The sequence below is a fragment of the Lepisma saccharinum genome, chromosome 9 (genome assembly GCF_977018435.1).
Source record: "Lepisma saccharinum chromosome 9, izLepSacc3.1, whole genome shotgun sequence".
NCBI classification, from domain to species: domain Eukaryota; kingdom Metazoa; phylum Arthropoda; class Insecta; order Zygentoma; family Lepismatidae; genus Lepisma; species Lepisma saccharinum.
In genome coordinates, this window is record NC_139237.1 from 69,163,944 (window position 1) to 69,183,455 (window position 19,512).

At 37.2% G+C, this 19,512-nt stretch overlaps 1 protein-coding gene across 1 annotated transcript in view; it reads right to left on the minus strand.

Moving 5' to 3' along the window:
- Positions 1-8,910: 8,910 nt before the first annotated feature.
- The window catches only part of LOC145992118 (protein rhomboid-like), a 95,198-nt gene continuing 84,596 nt past the window's right edge, over positions 8,911-19,512 (minus strand). Inside the window, exon 4 of the mRNA XM_083128365.1 lies at positions 8,911-15,504. Coding sequence (XP_082984491.1) covers positions 15,181-15,504 — 324 coding nt within the window. The 3' untranslated portion in view covers positions 8,911-15,180. The remainder of the gene's footprint in view (positions 15,505-19,512) is intronic.

Genomic DNA, 19,512 nt, shown 5'->3' on the forward strand with positions numbered 1-19,512 from the left:
TTGATGAAACAGTACTTTTTTCTTCTTCAAATGGGGCCGTTTTTTCGTGATTTCATCCTTTAAACGCTCCAACAACGCTATGTAATAATCGCTGTTGATGGTCTGACCCTTTTTGAGGTAATCGATGAATATAATACCATGCGCATCCCAGAATACTGATGCCATAACCTTGCCAGCCGACTGTTGCGTCTTTCCACGCTTTGGATTCGGTTCATCACGTGCAGTCCACTCGGCTGACTGTCGATTGGACTCTGGACTGTAGATATGGAGCCGTGTTTCATCCATTGTAATATATCGACGGAAAAATTCGTGTTTATTACGGTTGAATATCGCTAAACATTGCTCCGAATCATGAAAACGTTGTTGCTTTTGATTGATTTTGAGCACGCGCGGCACCCATTTTGCACACAGCTTTCGCATGTTCAAATATTCATGCACAATATGTCAACACGTTCCTTTGATATTTTTAAAGTCTCAGCTATCTCCATCAACTTCACTTTACGATCATTTAAAATTATTTTGTGGACTTTTTTTATGTTTTCGTCGGTAACAGCCTCTTTGGGGCGTCCACTGCGTGCATAGTCTTCGATGCTCATTTCGCCTCGTTTAAATTTAGCAAACCACTTCTCAACGGTTGATTTTCCTGGTGCAGAGTCCGAATAATGTTTATCAAGCCAAGCCTTGGCTTCAACAGTATTTTTTTTCGCCAAGAAGCACTGCTTTATTAACACACGAAATTCTTTTTTATCCATTTTTTCACAATAACAAAAGCTGCTTCACTCACAATGCTATATCTCACGAACTAATTATCCGGCAGCTGTGAAATTTATACACGTATATTTTGAAGGTTAGTACTAAGTAAAAATCACATGGATTTAATTCTAGTAACGCCATCTATGAGTCAGCCTACGAACTTTTCAGCCCACCCGATATATATATTATACATACACACACATATATATAGTGTGTGCGCGCGTGCGCGATTTGTAATTAATTAATACACTTACAAGGGAGGTCTAAGTCTCCCCCTCCGATTTCCATGAAACTTGCAGGGCCCAAATGAAGAAATACGTGTTTTTTTGTTTCGGCAAAAAAATTGTTCTAGGGGGCAACCACCTCTCAAATGTCAAGATGAGGACAAATTGAAGTGGGGATCTGACCCCTGTGTTCCCCTCCGATTTCCATGAAACGTGGCAGGTGTATAGTAGGGATGGTCAGATCCGGATCCTAGCGGATCCGAAATCCAGATCTTTATTTTAATTTGTAGAACTGTAACTGTAGAACAATTGTATAATTTTTGTATAACATTTCTATCTTGTTATATGTGTTAAAGGTTTCATCCTGGAATGTAATGTCTCACATTTATGTGTGTTTTCATTCCCCCCCTCAAATGTCAAGATGAGGAGAAATTGAAGTGGGGATCTGACCCCGAAACCACGTAAATATGGCATAGGAAGAAACAAGGGGCATACGGACTCTATATACCTGTCAAATTTCATGAGAATCGGAGGGGGACACAGGGGTCAGATCATCCTCACGTCAATTTGTCCTCATCGTGACATTTGAGGCGGGTTTTGCCCCCTAAAACAGTTTTTTTTAGCCGAAACAAAAAAAAACACGTATTTCTTCCTTTGGGCCCCTCTATACACCTGCCAAGTTTCATGAAAATCGGAGGGGGACACAGGGGTCAGATCCTTACTTCAATTTGTCCTCATCCTGACATTTGAGGGGATTTTGCCCCCTAAAACAGTTTTTAGCTGAAACAAAAAAAAACACGTATTTCTTCCTTTGGGCCCCACTATACACCTGCCAAGTTTCATGGAAATCGGAGGGGGACACATAAGTCAAATGCCCACTTAAATTTGTCCTCATATTGACATTTGAGGGGGGGGTTGCCCCCTAAAACAGTTTTTTAGCCGAAACAAAAAAAAACACGAATTTCTTCATTTGGGCCCGTTTATACACACACCTGCCAAGTTTCATGGAAATCGGAGGGGGACACGGGTCCGATCCTCACTTCAATTTGTCCTCATCTTTACATTTGAGGGGGTTTTGCCCTCTAAACACGTTTTTTAGCTGAAACAAAAAAAACTTATTTCTTCCATTGGGCCCCACTATACACCTACCAAGTTTTATGGAAATCGGAGGGGGACACAGGGGTCAGATCCTCACTTCAATTTGTCCTCATCTTGACATTTGAGGGGGTTTTGCCCCCTAAAACTGTTTTTTAGCTGAAACAAAAAAACACGTAATTCTGCATTTGGGCCCCACTATACACCTGCCAAGTATCATGGAAATCGGAGAGGGACACAGGGGTCAGATCCTCACTTCAATTTGTCTTCATCTTGACATTTGAGGGGGTTTTGCCCCTTAAAACAGTTTTTTAGCTGAAACAAAAAAACACGTAATTCTGCACTATACACCTGCCAAGTTTCATGGAAATCGGAGGGGGATACTTAGATAACCTCCCTTGTAATTATTTAACACTGCATATATTATAATGTTTTATTTTAATTTGTAGAACTGTAACTGTAGAACAATTGTATAATTTTTGTATAACATTTCTATCTTGTTATATGTGTTAAAGGTTTCATCCTGGAATGGAATGTCTCACATTTATGTGTGTTTTCATTTCCAATACATTCGAATGAATACATATTCGTTTCAATGGCATTTACAAAATCACCTCTGACATGTGTGCACGAGTGTGTTAGCCGATGCGTAGCAAAGTATTTTAGGAACAACACTTGAAAAAAATTCTTGTAGGACTAACGAAAAATTTCTTTGTAATAGAAGATCATAATACCTTTTAAGTTGTGGTAATATTATAATGGGATTGAGATACGAAACTCTCGGATCCGGATCCGGATTTTCGGATCCGGATCCAGATCCGAATCTTTCGGACCCGGATCCGGATCCGGAACTTTCGGATCCGGATCCGTTTGGCCATCCCTAGTTCAAACCCGGGACCCCTTCATTAGAAGGCGACGACGCTACCACTGCGCCATCGGGAAGGCCCATACAGGGAGAAAGTGATGAGAAATACAGAGACAGATGAAGAGGGAAGGAGAGAGGGGGCAGATGGAACAACAGTGGAAGAAATATATAAGGAAAGTGATAGAAAAGCTGAATAAGATAAAAGGGAGTAGACAAATAGAGAAAGGTAAAGGAAGATAGGAGACAGATGAAACAAAAAAGATAGAAGATGATAGAGGAAGAGGTGCAGAAAAAAGAAATAGAAAGAGGAAAATAGAAAACAGATCCCGAAAGAGAGAGAAAGTGGTAGACAAAAATAGGAGTTTGAAGGGATACAGAAAGAGAAAGAAATAAAAATACAAAGAGAAAATGGAAAATAGAGAATCAGAAAGAGAGAAAGAAAGAAGGGATATAGAAAGGGAGAAAGGAAAAGAGATTAAATAATATATTTCGCAACTGCAATTCTGTGGACAAGATATTGCGTGATCAGGTGTTTAAAGCATCGAGGGACGTTATTTTAATATTAAGAACCCTAAAAATGATCCGTCTAGCTAGCTAACAATGAAAACATTTGAAAAACACTTGAAAAAGATGGCGGCAACAGCAATACGTATACAAGACTACAATAAACGAATGGTTGCTTGCAAAGAACCATATAGGAGTACATAGAAGGGAATTAAACAATGAACTTGGGCCCTTAAATGAAATCAAATTGAAGTCTACTTGAAGTCATAGGCGGAGTTCTGGAGGGGCCAGGGGGGGCCTGGCCCCCCAACTAAAAAAAGGATTAAAAAATAACACATGATTAAGTTCAGTTACTACATTTTTGTTATGAAGCCATCAGCAAATCTTGACGTTTGGCATGATGGCATGTGCGGTTTTTGCGCCGCAATAGCGGGTCTTTGACGATTTGATTGATGTGTACAGTTTGAAGAAAGAAAAACGTGAAATGACTTTGTGTTCAGTCAACAGTTACTGCTGGGGCATCAAAGGAACTTTTCAATTTAATTTTTCTAAAATTTCTGAAGCTTACTATTGTACTGTAACTTTTTAAAGGTAATACGAGTATTGTATCAATGTAAATTTAATGAAATGCAAAATGCAATAATCGTACTGTTTTGCTTATTTTAAAACTGACAACCAATATACAAATTAATATTTGTTTACTTAAGCGAGGAAATTTAACATTTTCAAATCTAAAAGGCCTAAAACTCAGTGTTTTTTTTGTTTTTGTTTGTTTTTTTAAATTTCCGGGGGAAGGCCTCCGAACCCCTTATAAACTAGGGGATATTCAATAACCCTCAGGTACATCATATGCTTCTCCCAAAGTCTGCCCCCCCCCACCCAAAGCAAAAGCTCAAACTCCGCCCATGATTGAAGTATATAACCAGAAGCCTTTTAGAGAGAAATAAGAAAATTGGAGGAAACTGGTGGTATTATTATTACACACACAACATACAAATCAAAGATAATTTTATCCTGAATTGACTAGAAATGCTTCCAACTTCTTCTTTCATATTCTGTATAATCCAGAATCCGAACAACCTCTGCAGGCTCGGGTACCCTTTTCTACACCCTCAATTTTTCGCACATTTCAAATATTCTCGTTACAAAAATTAGTTCTTCATAATAAACGATGTTTCTAAATAGCGCGGAAAGTAATTTTTTAGATCTACGTGCTACGAAACTTACGTTTTTTATGAAATTAAAATTCTTTGCGTAACGTCAAAAAGGTTTTTCACAACTTTATGATGGCGAATGATGCATTCATGTCACAGGCGCAAGTCTGAAGATTTCGGATGATCGATTTATGTCACAGGCGCACGTCTGATTTTTTTCTTTTTCTTCTTATGATTGACTTGTGCAATAGGAACATTTGCGATTGCGATATGTTCTCTGTGCGATATATTGGTAGATTGGACATTTCAGACATTCGATTTCATTTATGCGACTTCAGAAATTGGAAATAATAATATTTTTTTCGCAACTGCATGCCGTAAAGGGGAGGGTTGTTTTTTCTAAATGACTTGTGGGATGGGATAATTTGCGACTTCTAGTTTTTATGATGGGAAGGGAGTGGAGGTTGGTATTCTGTGGAAAAGGCCAACAAGGACTTTCAACGTAGGTGTTACTTCATTTTTGGACTTACAAATTGAAATTCGACCCACAATTCAATACCTGGCCTTGGTAAAAAGAGGTAAGTTACCTTCTTTGGTTTAATTTTAGCCTTCATTACAGGGAGATGGTCTGCTGCCCCACGAACCATTGGCGCTAGCCCCACGAACCATTGGCGCTAGCCCCACGAACCATTGACGCTAGCCCCACAAACCATTGGCGCTAGCCCCACGAACCATTGGCGCGTGGATAGGTTAGTTCAGTTAGGTTGAGATCGATAGTTAAAATTTGGTGTCGTGTTAGTATCACGATCTAGAAATTGGAAATAATTGCGAACCATTTCAAACGACAAAATTTCAACTTTAAACGGCTGTACAGTCGTAAATACTTCTTTCCGCGCTCCAATTTTTTTTATTCACAAATAGGATCAAATAATGTTCATAATGAAAAAAAGAAAATTCAAAATTCGAGGGTGTAGAATAGGGTACCCGACCCCCTCTGCAAACAATATCGTCTCCCGGAACGACTTAAGACACCAAATTTTAACAATGTTTGCCTAACCTAAACGAAACTAACCTAATCACACGTCAATGGTTTGTGGGGCTAGCGCCAATGGTTCGTGGGGCTAGCGTCAATGGTTCGCAATTATTTTGCAATTTCTAGAAGTTTCCGACAAATTTTAACTTCAGATTCGTCATTAGCAGGCCTCAATTAGTAAGTATGCCAAGTATGAAGAAAATCGGAGAGGGGTCTGGTCATCTTAAGTCATACCCGTCTCCCTACTTCGTTTTTTGATGAACATTGCTGACATTACTAACTGTTATTTCCCATTGCCCGTGAAAGAGCTCGTGGTTGAAAACACAATTTACAGGTACAAGGTTGTTTCTCTTTTCTTTCCAAACTATAAAATCATTTCTAGCAACCGTGGGAGGGGGTGTTTCGTTACGGTGTAGTGGCACATTTAAGACTACATAAAAAGTGAAGGTTGGCGACACCTGATGTAGAGATACCGTTCGGTAATCGGTACTGCAACAACTATTTAGTTGGACTCTTTTAAGCAATGGGGGCACATTTGACGTACAGAAATACAAAATCTACAAACCTGCATGCATAACAAAATTAATCACACAACCAATTTGAAATTAAGAACTACAATCGAGAAATTGTGATCGAAAAGTAAGATACTTACGTCGTCTAATTGATCGGGGGACTGGGAAGTCGACATGCATACTACTACTTGCTGTTGTTATCTTGAACATGATGTACCGAAGTGTGCGCGAGCGAAGCACGGGTCAGTCAGCACACAGATAGAAAACATTTAAAATATGTCCTTGTGCCAAATGCATCACGATATCGAGAACTGAATCAAGTCACAGTGTCAAGAGCCGTCTGAGACTTGCGATTGCTTGGTTATTTCCGTTGGCCCTCTCCACTCCTTGGTAAGTGTTTGGCCAGGTTGTTTTTCTTTCTCTATACATCTAAACCTTTATAGAGCTATATTACGTACAGATAGGAGACCTATTTGCTAGACTTTTATACTTATTTGCACAACATAAAAGCACAATACATACAAGTTAAAACAACATAAAAATAATACAAATTAAAATTATATTCCCATACATAATACGCAAAATTCAGATATTAATCGATTAATTTGGTTTATTTTTCTTCGCTTTTCTTCCACTTTTGGCTAACTCCCATGCCCAAGCTCAGATTCGAACCCTGGGCAAAAATCAGATATATCCTACTTACATGATGATTATACTAATTTCCACAACGTAATAATAATACAATACACAGAAACGGGGAAAATTACAATTGTACAGATAGGAATAAAATTAGTAAAAATTCAAATGTGGTGAACTGATTAAATACAAAAAGAAGACAATTACAATAAAATAATATCTGTATTTTTCATGGGATTCGAACCCGCAACATCTGACTTCGTAATGAGTTAACATAATCTCCTAGGCTAGCTAGTAGACAAGGGCTTTTTCCTTCCAGGGGGAACTTATATTTGTTAACCTGACTTCTTTCATGTGACTATAAAAGACAGAGTTAGCAAGGCATGCAAAATAAAGTATCTAGCTTTTGTGGAGTGTTCAAGATTTCCAAACAAAAAACCTTCATCTTCAAATGTCGATTCTAGAATCATCGTTCAGAAATTCAATGTCATCTTGAACATCCTTTTTTAATAGTAAGTCAATAGATCCATTCAGGCTCCATTATAAATAATCGTAAATCGTAAATCCTTGTCAAACATTTTATCCACATAACCTTATACGAACAGTGGGATCCATGAGTATTACCGTGCAAATTGTTCATGACTATTTTCATAAACTTTCTTCTTCCATCCTATGTGCTTTTAAGCGATGGATTTTTATGTATGCTGGTGCAGAAGTTATCAACAGCTTGTTTTGAGTTTTGTTATACTTCTTGAAGCTCTTATTGGGTCAAATTAAGTGCATGAACATGGTGATGGACAATTTGCACTGTAATACTCATGGATCTCACGGTATCAACCGATTTGTATCAAATGTAATTAGTTGGCACAACTTAAAAAGGAACAAGATACGGCTTAAATTAAGTTCCATACAAAATTGCAATTCTTATCAAGTTGAAACTCCATGATCAATATTCTGTTAAAAAAAGGAAAAGGAAAGACATTGAATTATCTTAATGGACTCATGCTGAGGTTTTACTACCCCCACCCCCACCATCTCCTACTTTTAGCGTCCAAGACCGTCGACATAATTTTGAAGAGACATTTTCCGATACGATTGGAAATGAAGTTCATATTACTGTTAAGATAGAGGAAAGCAACAGACGCTACTCATTACCGATAACATCAATCTACCACATTAAAACATCTACTATGCTGCTGGCAAAACTTACCCTTGTACAGTTTGTATATTTCGATCTTCATATCGTATCCAATTATATTTTGAAGTTAAAGTCGACGTAAATAACTTTGTTGTTTGTCAACTTGAATCAGAATATTTAAGAAATGTCAAATCCTGAGAACTGAATCGATGTGTACAATACCTCCTACACATCCAAATGCTCTGACATAGCTCTGTTTTACTGCCTTAATTTAGAACTATGTACCAACACTAAAAGATTAAATCTTACAGTTCTCCAATATTGTAGGCCGAAAAGGATTTTGCCGTAATTTTATACCTAATCTTCACCAAGTATCGCCAAAGACCTTGTAAATAGGATGGAATATGATAAGTTGCTGGAAGGAATTTTGGCGGGCAATTTGCTTTTGACAACTATCTTGCAAAAGAACAAACTTTATCTTGGAACTAACTGTTCCCTGCGTCGTTCGCATCATTATTGTCCTGGAAATGCTTGATGGAGAATAAGATAGATGATCAAGAACTTCATGAATTGTGAGGCGAACCTTATGGCAGGGAGCGCTGTCTTGCAGAAACATCACTTGCCAGATATCCGCTAGAGTATTTACTGTAGGTTTACTAAATTTGGTAGATGCACATGCAAGCAGTCACATGCTCAACAATATCCACGTATAATTTCCACTGCACCTCTTTCCATCTTCACTTCAACCCTCCGTAGTGTACAATATTTACACACCATCGCTAAGTAGCGACAAAAAGAAAAATCTTTCAAATACACCTAGTCCTATGATAGACGATTCTTCAAATTATATAACTCTATATATTGTGTGGTCAGGTTTGTAAGTTAGTACTGAATTTACCAATGAGGAAGCTTTAACATCCAGTTTTCTGCAATTCAAGAACCTAATTTGAGAAAAGAATCCACTGGGTAGAAAATAATCACAGTCTCATGAAAAGGACACATTTTTATTACAATAAATTTTTAACAACTACAATATATGAACTGAGAGCATGAAATCTCTCTAAATTAGTCAAAAACAACGATTCATTATATAAACGTACGTAGAATATTACGAAAACGTACAAAAGATTATAATACATATACAATGTATACATGTCATTAGCTAACATATTTATGAAAACACTATATACACTATTTAATGCATATATATATAACGGAGCTTTGCCCCTTCGATTTAAGTAAATACACATCCGAAACATTACTTTTCATGTTTATAATATTTACTACAGCTTCGAAATTTATTGTACATTCGCCGTTAAATACAATGGATAATCAAGTGATATATATATAGATGTATATTATATGCAAAGATGCGTATATTATTTCTGTAACGAATGCTTTACGTCTTTGGTACTACGTACTTCTAGTATTATTATTATAATGGATTTAAATTGTACACTTCTTTGAGTTGAAAGTACCAATATTTGTTCCCGTATCAATATACCTATGATACACACTTGTGGCCTAGTACTTACTGTTTGTTTACTATAACGCTAATTTGCTCTTAGTATTAATATAAGAGTACTAAAATTTCTTCCTCAGAATAGCTAATATCACTTAAAAGTGGAGACCGCTTTGTTGAAGGAAGAAGAGGCGTATTTATTTAAATAATAATTTCTTACTGCCCAGAAGAATTGCTTCTTTTAAAGTTATAATACTAGGGTATATATATTTAATTTGCAAAAAATATGAAATAAATTAAACCAAATGAATTTTCTGAATTTGAACACGGGCAAAAGACAGTAAATTGACGTTTCTGAAACCTGTGCAAAAGTCTAATTTGTACTCGGTAATACGTAACAGAGCTAGTTAAGTTTGCAACTCCAATAGTTATTTTTCAAAGTAATGCTATTACTCAAGTTTGTTACTGTTGAATAGGGCTTTATAGAAAAATATATACTACCTATGTCAGTGTTGAATTTGTATTCAAGTTTCTGACCTTCTTTGAACAACTGTTGAGGTGCTGATAGTTTCAAAAACACAGTAGGAAAAACAGATTATGGGAAGCTGTAAACTTAAAGAGTTAGTGCAAAAACAGGACGTAGTAACCGTTTTGAAGTGACAAAGATAGTTATACAACCATAAAATATGCCTACAATTTGTATAGTTCGATTGATGCTATGCTAATTTAAATTTAAGCTGGAAACCATTAGCTGTTTTCGAACTATTGTACGACAGTCACATGGTCACAATAATAGCTAATCAAAGACATTAAACTTTCAGTTATCATTGCCTGAATGCAGAACTTGCATTTGCAATTATGCCTTTGTTTTCTATTTCAACTGTGCTATCATCGTAGGCAAGGAATACTCTGGCGTACACAAGAGTAACATCCTTTACTGGCCTAGAATAATCTATAACTATTACTTTGCTCTGGACGTTACTGGTTCATTTAGTTTCCAGGAAAAGATCAAATTCATTACTTGGCAGCTAATTCAGTGCTACTGGATGACTATTTAATATTAACAGTAGATAAGGGGCTATACTTGTAATAACCTCGGAGCTTACCATTCCCTGACAAAGTTGATAGAACACACAACGGTAGGGCACTGGAAATGCCTTTGGTGACGGATGTAGTTTTCAAGGACACTTCAGCTTCAGAAGCTCAAAGTTTCTTCTGTGTGTTTCTGAACAAGCACGATGTCTAAGGAAATCTCAGAACACAGAGCAGGGGAAAATACAAGTTGAGGTCAGCGACACACTGAACAAAAGAGAACGATTCTGAGGAAACAAGTCTGCCTTTGCTCATAATTACTATGAACCTACACAAATGAGACCATTGCTCATTGTAAAAGCATTCATGTTACATAGAATAATTTATGATTACTATTCTCTACAAATTCTCCTAGTTCTTGTTGCAAAATGGATAATGAAGAGCGACACGTCAGGTCAAAAAATTATCAATAAGGCATTCAGTAAGTACTTTCTACTCTAAATTTTAAGTACGAACATATCATTTTTTAGATATGTTAACATACAATGCCCATGTGATTCAGCTGTCGATGCTTTAAGTAAAGCGATAATGTTGCAACATTCAATTGTCCTCACCTAAAGTATCTTGTCAGGCACTGTGGACTTTGTTCCAGGCCAATGTCAAATGAGAGTCGAAGCTTCGGTAATCTTACACCCGCTGCCAACTTGAATAAAGGTAACTTTGCTTCGACTGGACAAGGTTATTTACATCGTTATGTACAAGATCATATAAGAGAATGACTGCAGAAAGACCTAAGGACGATGTGTTGAATAGTAGAAGGTAATGAAGATTGGCTCAACTGTCCTAAGTAAGGAGCAGGACAGTGGATGACGAGTCTGTGCAGGAATTATATTTCCATGTTCACTGTAATTCAAAGAACCATAAGTTTACCTTGAACAGGCAAAGATTTGCAGGAACAAATATTCTACAACGAAGAACGTAGAAGTTCTTGAAGAAGATGATGTTTTCAAACCATAAGAGTATCTTGAACAGGCAAAGATTTGCAGGAACAAATATTCTACAACAAAGAACGTAGAAGTTCTTGAAGAAGATGATGTTTTCAAACCATAAGAGTACCTTGAACAGGCAAAGATTTGCAGGAACAAATATTCTACAACAAAGAACGTAGAAGCTCTTGAAGATGATGATGTTTTCGCATTTAACTTGAGAATTCTCGCTCTATTTTTTTACACTTCTTCACCTTTAATAAAGACTGGCGTTTCCTCTCGGCATTGACGACCAGAAATCAATATTAACCAGCGGACGGCGAGTTTACTGGTGCGGCACAAAGCAAGCCGGCCGTGCAATTTGCAGCATCCAACATGCCCCTCGAATACCAATTTCAAACGACATTTCCTCCTCTGCGAAAATGTTTATTCTCTTCTCCAAAATGTGAGACTGAATGTTCGAAATTACATCAATTTGTCTCTCACTGCAATTATTCATATGCTGATTACTTTGCATACGTTCAATGCTCATTGGTCGAATTGTTGCTTCCATTACATGAATATATAATTTGTACGATTCATTGGTTACAAGTTAAGGCATGTTATACTTAAGAGTTTGAATGTATTCATGGACGTCCGGAAGGGGCCCCTAGAAAATTAATATGAACCTAAAGTTATCACACATATTACTTTATTTCAGACAAAGTAATTTATATTAATTATTAGAAAGGCATTCCACGAACATGATAACTTCAAACTGAAGGAGTGTTTTTGAGCGGGCAACATTATTATGGTAGAAAAATGCCTGGTTTGACTATCCCCGTAGGAAAAAAAAATACCCTGCTTGCTCCTTCCTGGAAAAAATCCTGTGGACATCCATGAATGTATTGTGTTCTATTTGTAGAACTAACGTTCTAAATTCATGACAAAAAGTTAAAATTGATTGTAGTTGTTTGATTTGCCGAGATAGGATCTTCCGTTGAATATAGTCTGAATAAAACTCTATCGTATGTATAGTTTAACATAAAGCAGGAACTACAATTGATTGGTTTGTTTATATTTAAGGCAGGATCTTCACTTCTTTGCACGCTTTAAACTCCAAGGCAAGAGTTTCAGTTGATTACATGCTTTAACTTCAAGACAGAAGCTTTTACTGTTCATACAATTTAAGACCAGAATTTTAACTTCCTAACAACAGTTACAATTATTAGTATCTTTTACACCTAAGGCAGGAAATTAAGTTGTTTTCATGCCTTAAATTTAATGTAGAAGTTATAATAACTTACATGTTTAAAATCTGAATCAAACATACATTTGTGTGCTGTATGTTTAATCGTCTAGTTATGCAATTTAAATATAAGGCAAAAATCTTTGACCGTAGGACTAAATCTACAACACGTCTCTAATCCAATGTACTTTGTCTTAAGTGAGTGCTATCAAATGATTGTACTTCTTGTAGAAGTTAATAGAAACAACTTCGTTATAAATTCTATTAACATGTGCTACCAATTATGCTATTACGGCAAAGAACAACCAGTAATGGTTTCTAAGGCTGATCACTGTCTCAAAATAATTCCATGTTCCACTTTATCATTTTTTATGTACGGATTTATTGTTTCCATGTCCTGAACATGTCCCATGCTGCCGCTTCTTTATTAAGTTTGTAAATACACCTAATACAACGGAAAGAGGCCACACCAACCCTGTGGCCGTAAATACAGATTTTCAATAGTCTTGTAAGCATCATGATAGTTATAAAGGCGCATTGTCAGTCTTCGGTAACTAGCATATCTTTATACATAATTAATTATCAGACTTGGATAATTAATATTAACGGGACTATTCTATTTTACATTCTATACATCTAAACTTTGAACAACAATGTTTGAAAAGTACAACAATTAGAAGTACATTCTCAAATACAATGTGTAAGCATTGTTAATAGATGAAATGCAATTAACAAGTTGAATATACATTAAAAATTTGACCATTTCTTCGCCACGTATTTCGAAATTCTCCTTTCTGTGGGTTTTATAGCGTCCTTTTGAATAGTAGAATAATTTTTTAAAAGAGGTTTCAAAACTATTGTACGAAGATATTCTGTTCCATTTACCAATTGAGAAGAGGGATCAGCAAGTCTGCCTAGCATAGTTTGTTCCGTCCTTATTTTAAGTGGTGATATGAATTCATAGAAGTCAGCAATTGTAAAACAAGTAATATTAGTCATAATAATCTGATGTGATAAATTGTCTCCGTTGCGCCACAACCTTTTGAGGCCCAAGGCCTGCGAAGAGGCTTTTCGATGGGATGACACGCTCGAATTCCATTGTCGCAGTTTTCCTGGACCAAGTCCGCTACTTGTTTTCTTAACTTCTAAAGCTATATATTTTTAAGAGAGAATTTACACCGAAGCGACATGCGACCGCTTCGGTGTCAATAATTCTCCCTAAGTATTATGTTCCCGATAGTGAATTTGAACAGCAGAGCTCCACAAGTGAAAAAACATCATACTAGATAGAAGTTTCTCTGGAAAAATAGTCATGTTGAACTATTGAAATACTGCTGCAGTATTTGCACATTAAATTTACACACTTAGAAGTGAGATTCAGGCCGCAATAATACTATGCATTGTTAGTTTAGTGTACAGTTGTAACATATTTGCATTGCTTTTTGTTCTCGAATACAGATAAGTATGACCATGAATAAGGGTTTGAAAGTAACCTTTCCTGTAAGGGCAAACATATTCAGATTTAAATTGTTTGAGCATGGTCGCTGATCCCTTTCTCGGCTAGTCATATTTACTATGTTACTATTACCACAGAGAAGATAATTTTATATAAAATTATCTTCTCTGTGCTATTACTAAGTAGCTATTTCCGAGTAACTTTTCTACTATTATACCTGAATTTTTGTGGTATTCAGTACAGAACAAACCAACTATTAAGATATCTTCACTGATACTCATTTAGTTGTTTCACATGACCTTGATAAATCAAAACATTCTGCATGGAAAACAAACGTAATAAATACGAACATGTACCAGATGCAGATCGGAGAAAAATTAAGTCCTTATTTCCAACATATATATTATATATGATGCAACTTATATGTTTATTTTCGTGCACCATTGGTCATAATGCTCATTTATGCCGTTTCTCAAATCGTGCAAGGGCACAAATAGACAAAACGATCTAAAAAAATATGCTTTGAGTCACCATCTTTACCTTAAGATGGTAAAACGGTCTTCAATAGCATACAGGAAAGTCGATTGGGTATTTGATCAAGTGATCACTTTAGGACACATGTCACTGTCAAAATATGGTTCAAAGTGGATGTGATGGTGTTCGCCAATGAGGTATTATTTGTCGTGGTTGTGTAACTCATGAATGGATCAAGGGGTAAGTACATATTTTGCCTCATATTTTATAAGGAACATTACGAAAGACAAAGTAGTCGCTTGTGGTGTGTGTGTATGGGAACATTCAAGCTTACAAATTCGGTGCTTAACTCGGGTAAATGTTGATCACAAATTTTAGGTTACACCATAGCAGACAGGGTTGTGTTTGCCCTTGCACTCATTCGCTACTTTTCCGCTTGAGCACACCATAACTGAAAAAGTCTCGGTTTCACAAAAAACACACACACAAAATAATGAAACAGAACAAGTTTCAACACGCATTCTCGCGCTGTTATCACCAAGTTGAGTCATGACGGGGGAGTGAAAACGGTAACAAACTGCAAGGAAGCACTTGGTTAGGTTGCTGTGGCGCTCTAAGGCACAAACGATCAAGTGCCGAGCAAGGTCTCGGTAATGTTCGAGACCGTCGGGTCGTGGAGGACATTCCACACGATACCCGCAGACACGGAGGTGAGGATTAGCACCCACGAGGCGTAGCGGACGTGCGACTTCCAGCCCTTGTGCTGCTCCACGCGGAATATGGCGAGTCCCAGGAGGAAACCAGCGATGGCGCCGCTGGAGTGGGCGGCCCAGCCGATGCGAGGGTACACGTTCCCGTGGAAGTGGTGGTAGATGGAGAAGGCAATGTCCGCAAAAGAGATGACGATTACTGCGAACGTGCGGTAGATCTTGTAGCGGAGTTGACGAAAATTCTGGAAAGAAAACAAGAAAGATTGACTATTTCAACACAAAATATTCTGCCAAGTTCCAGCACAAAATATTACAGTTCCTTTCAGGCACGTATCTAGAAATCCATTTGGGGGGTGTCCGACCAAGTGTCTCAATAATAATAATACAATTAGAATAATTATATTGAATTAAAATATTAATGTAATATGTAAATTAATTAATATTGTATTATTATTATTACATAAATAGGCAAAAATATGGTAAAATAATAGATAGCAGCATGTATTCATTATCTAGCTTACGTGTAGTTAAGATCGACAAAAAACTGTATAATAACAACTGCACTGGCACGGAAGTTAATGTCAAATAGATAAAGAATTGAATATTTATTGAATAACAAAATGGAGTTTGATTCAATTGACGAAAAGTAAACTTGCTGATTAATACTTTATGTATATTATCACAAGTAGTAGTGTGCATAAATAATGTTAGTACTTGGTAAGTCTTTCGGGAGGGGGATCCGGACCCCCTGGAATCCCTAAATACGTTCTTGGCTCCTTTATGAATAGGAGTTTGGCTGCGTAAAATTGGTCATGATAGAAACAGGCTAGGCCTAACAGGAACCATATTGGTGCGTTCCAAGCGGACGTCCGCCATATTGGTGGTCACCATCTTGAAATCAACTCAAAAATTTTAAATGGGAAGTGGGTAATGTGATATATCAAATCAGGCTAGGATTTCACGAGAAATGTAAAGGTGAAGGTTTTTTCGAGGTATCTTTAACCAGTAGCGAGTTATGACTGCATGATTATAACAAATGTCTCATTTCCCAGGTGTGAGAAAACAGTGCGAGAATGTTCCTAATACGTGTTGGTAGTGATGCAAATTATTACAGTTCCCAGGCGTGCCAGATCGTGGTAGGTCCTTGTAACGTACAGTACTGGATGCAGACATTTTGTCTTATTCTTATGCAGCGTATGCAATATACTCGTATTACTCGACCAGATGTGTTCAGCTAGAAAAGCCCAGGGTACAAATGCAAATAAACAAAGACCAGCTTACACGCAAATGTTTACAAACTGAAACACAGTCAAATTATCGCAACGAGCAAAATGAAACGGCGGAAGCTAGATTGAGCAGGAAGCGATTATGCTATCTTTAAATTGGATGAGCTAGCATTCTAAACACGCTGCAACATGGCACCAAGCCAATATTGCGTTGCAGCCAGTACTATTGTCAGTCGTGCATTTTCGTGACAGAATGTAAACCAAAATTGCTGTCTAAGCTTGTGAAACATATAGAAGTAGGACCTACGTAAATTTTACGTTACAATTAAATGTGCTTTTATTAGCTTTATAGAACTATTTTCCACTATTTTTTTTGGGGGGGGGGAGATAGGAAATAATACATGTAAGCCAGAAAGTGAATGGCTTGTACACACACACACACACACATTATATATATATATATATATATATATATATATATATTGGTTTGGTTTGAGTTGCTGTTTTAAGTCCACTTTATGCACAGTAAGGCTAATCGGGACTGGACCTACAGTTTAAAGTGGGATCCATATATATATATATGGAATTCCATGTGAAAGAGCCCCTGAACGTCAATTTTTAAAATTAAATGCAATGCTGTAACTTTGATTGAGTGAAAAATCTAAAATTGTCTTCTGGATAAAAATCCAAGTATTATACATAATTAAGTTAGAAAGTATTGATTGATTGATTGATTTGGTGTTTAAGTCCACTCTATGCACTGTAAGGCTAATCGGGACTGGACCTACAGTTTCAAGTGGAATCCGAACCAACATGTGCCTCCACCGGGTATCGAACCCGGGACCCTTTGATTACAAGGCGACGACGCTACCATTGCGACATCGGGGAGGCCCTAAGTTAGAAAGTAGAAGGAATTTACATATTATTTGTTTATTTGAACTTTTTGATTTACTTGTGCTTTCTATCGTGTCTTACCCGTAACATCAAAAAACAATTAATTTCTCCTTTAATTGTTACATTTCCCCTTCAACTCCACTAGAATATGCAAAGATCCATTACCTTCTCTCTTTGTCTTAAATCATTTATTTTTCATCATTTGAGGATTGACAGAAATTAAAATAAATTTCTTATTAAGTGAGGAGGCAGTGTTTCGTCTGTCCCATCCAAGACACAAATTGTTCACTTACAGCTACAAATCTGGGAAAGTATTTTCAGGGTAGTTACGTTTATTCTACAGTGTTAAGTTTCATATTTCATTGCACATAAACTGTAAGAAAAATGTTGCTTAACTATCAGTAGAATAGTTACTTTAATATAAAAAATGTAGTCTGCCGCGTGTTCCACCCGTGAAAATGGAATGTCCCACACACACACACGATAAAAGTATCACTTTCGAACGACTTCCTCTCTTCTTGGTAACTTCTCTTTCCATGGTTTCCCCCCTTTTCTGTTTAATTTCTTCTTTATTCTCTCTCTCTCTCTGAATATTTATACTGTTTCTCTTTTTATCTCTATGTCTTCCTTCAACAGGTGTCTCTTTTATCTCTCATTTTCTTTCTTTCTTCCCTTTTCTGTTTCTCTGTTCTTTCTTCTCTCTCTATCTCTCTGTTTTCTTTTCTCTATCTCTCTCTCTCTCTCTGTTCTCCATTTCTCTCTCTCTCGGTCCCATTGGTTTATATATCTTTTGTTCTCTTCTTTCTTCTTCACTTCTTGGCTTTGGAATTTTCTCCTTTCTCTCATTCTCTTCACCCCCTTAAGAAATGTCTTATGACGTCAATATATTCAATTTCATTTCGGAAGCCATAGTATTTCACTATAGTCACCCTCTCTTCAACATTGTGCACCCTGGGCTGCATTTTGCAGACTGCGTCTGGCGTCCGGAATGGGAGGGCAAGGGATGGGGGGCACACCGTCCCCTAGAAATTTAATGTCATCCTAAAAGTATGTACTACCAGTGGCGGCGATGTCCCCGCAGTTTTGGAATCCACTCGCCTCCACTGTATACTATACATACATAATTTCATTACAGTCACGTACATTTACGTATGTCTTGTCGTTGCAGGAACATGGTAACTTCAAATTGAAGAAGTGTTTTTTGAAGGAGCAACACTATTATGAGGAGAAATATGTTCAGTTTGCCCTTCTTCCATGGAAGAAATTACCATGTTTGCCCTTCTCTGTAATAAAAATACCGCGGACGTTCATGGCAGCCAATAAAATCCTCTATGTGTGTGACTTGTGTCGTGTTCTGTCCGTGTGTTTGTGATTGTCCCTTGATCCATTTCATCTTACCGCCATCCAGCCTCATCTTCTCGATTAGCCAAAAGTGCCAGAAAGTAGAAGTAAAATGAAACACACAAATCAAAATGGACTGTGGAAGTTCTTCGTACCAGGCGCTGCATTCCATAAGCATCCATAGATTTCAGACCCTGTTGCAGTGTATTCAGATACACCACTGGATCAACACTGCAAAGTATTTTCGTGATTGAAGTACGAAATGAACATTCCGAGTCCCATTAAAATTTGAGAACGTCACGAACGGATTACGAAAACAATCTTTCCCTTCACCATTGGCCGCATTAGACCTTGACCTACAAAATAAAGATGGCGCTCCGATGACGCTATCTTCTAATGCCCAATTATACCTTACTTCGAGTGGAGGGGAAATGTTTAGCATCACGCATATACGGTCAAGAAAATTACTGCAATTTGAAGATGTGATAGCGGCAAAAGATTCGGTGTCGATTTGCAGCGCTGTTGGCGTGAAGTGTCCAAGATGTGGGAGGATTGATGACAAGTTGCTTTACAAAGGAACCAACGAGGAACGCTTTTCGTTCAAGAAGATAATGAAGAACTTCGCTTGTATATAATTACAACACAGCCAACTCTGAACCAGTGCTCAGAATAGGGTACTACTTTACTATAGGGGTGACACCTATAAATAATTTATTTCGCACTTTTTTACATTGCTAACGTACTATTCTGCATTGAGGAACATTTTTTTAGGTGAAATAGTGAATTTCT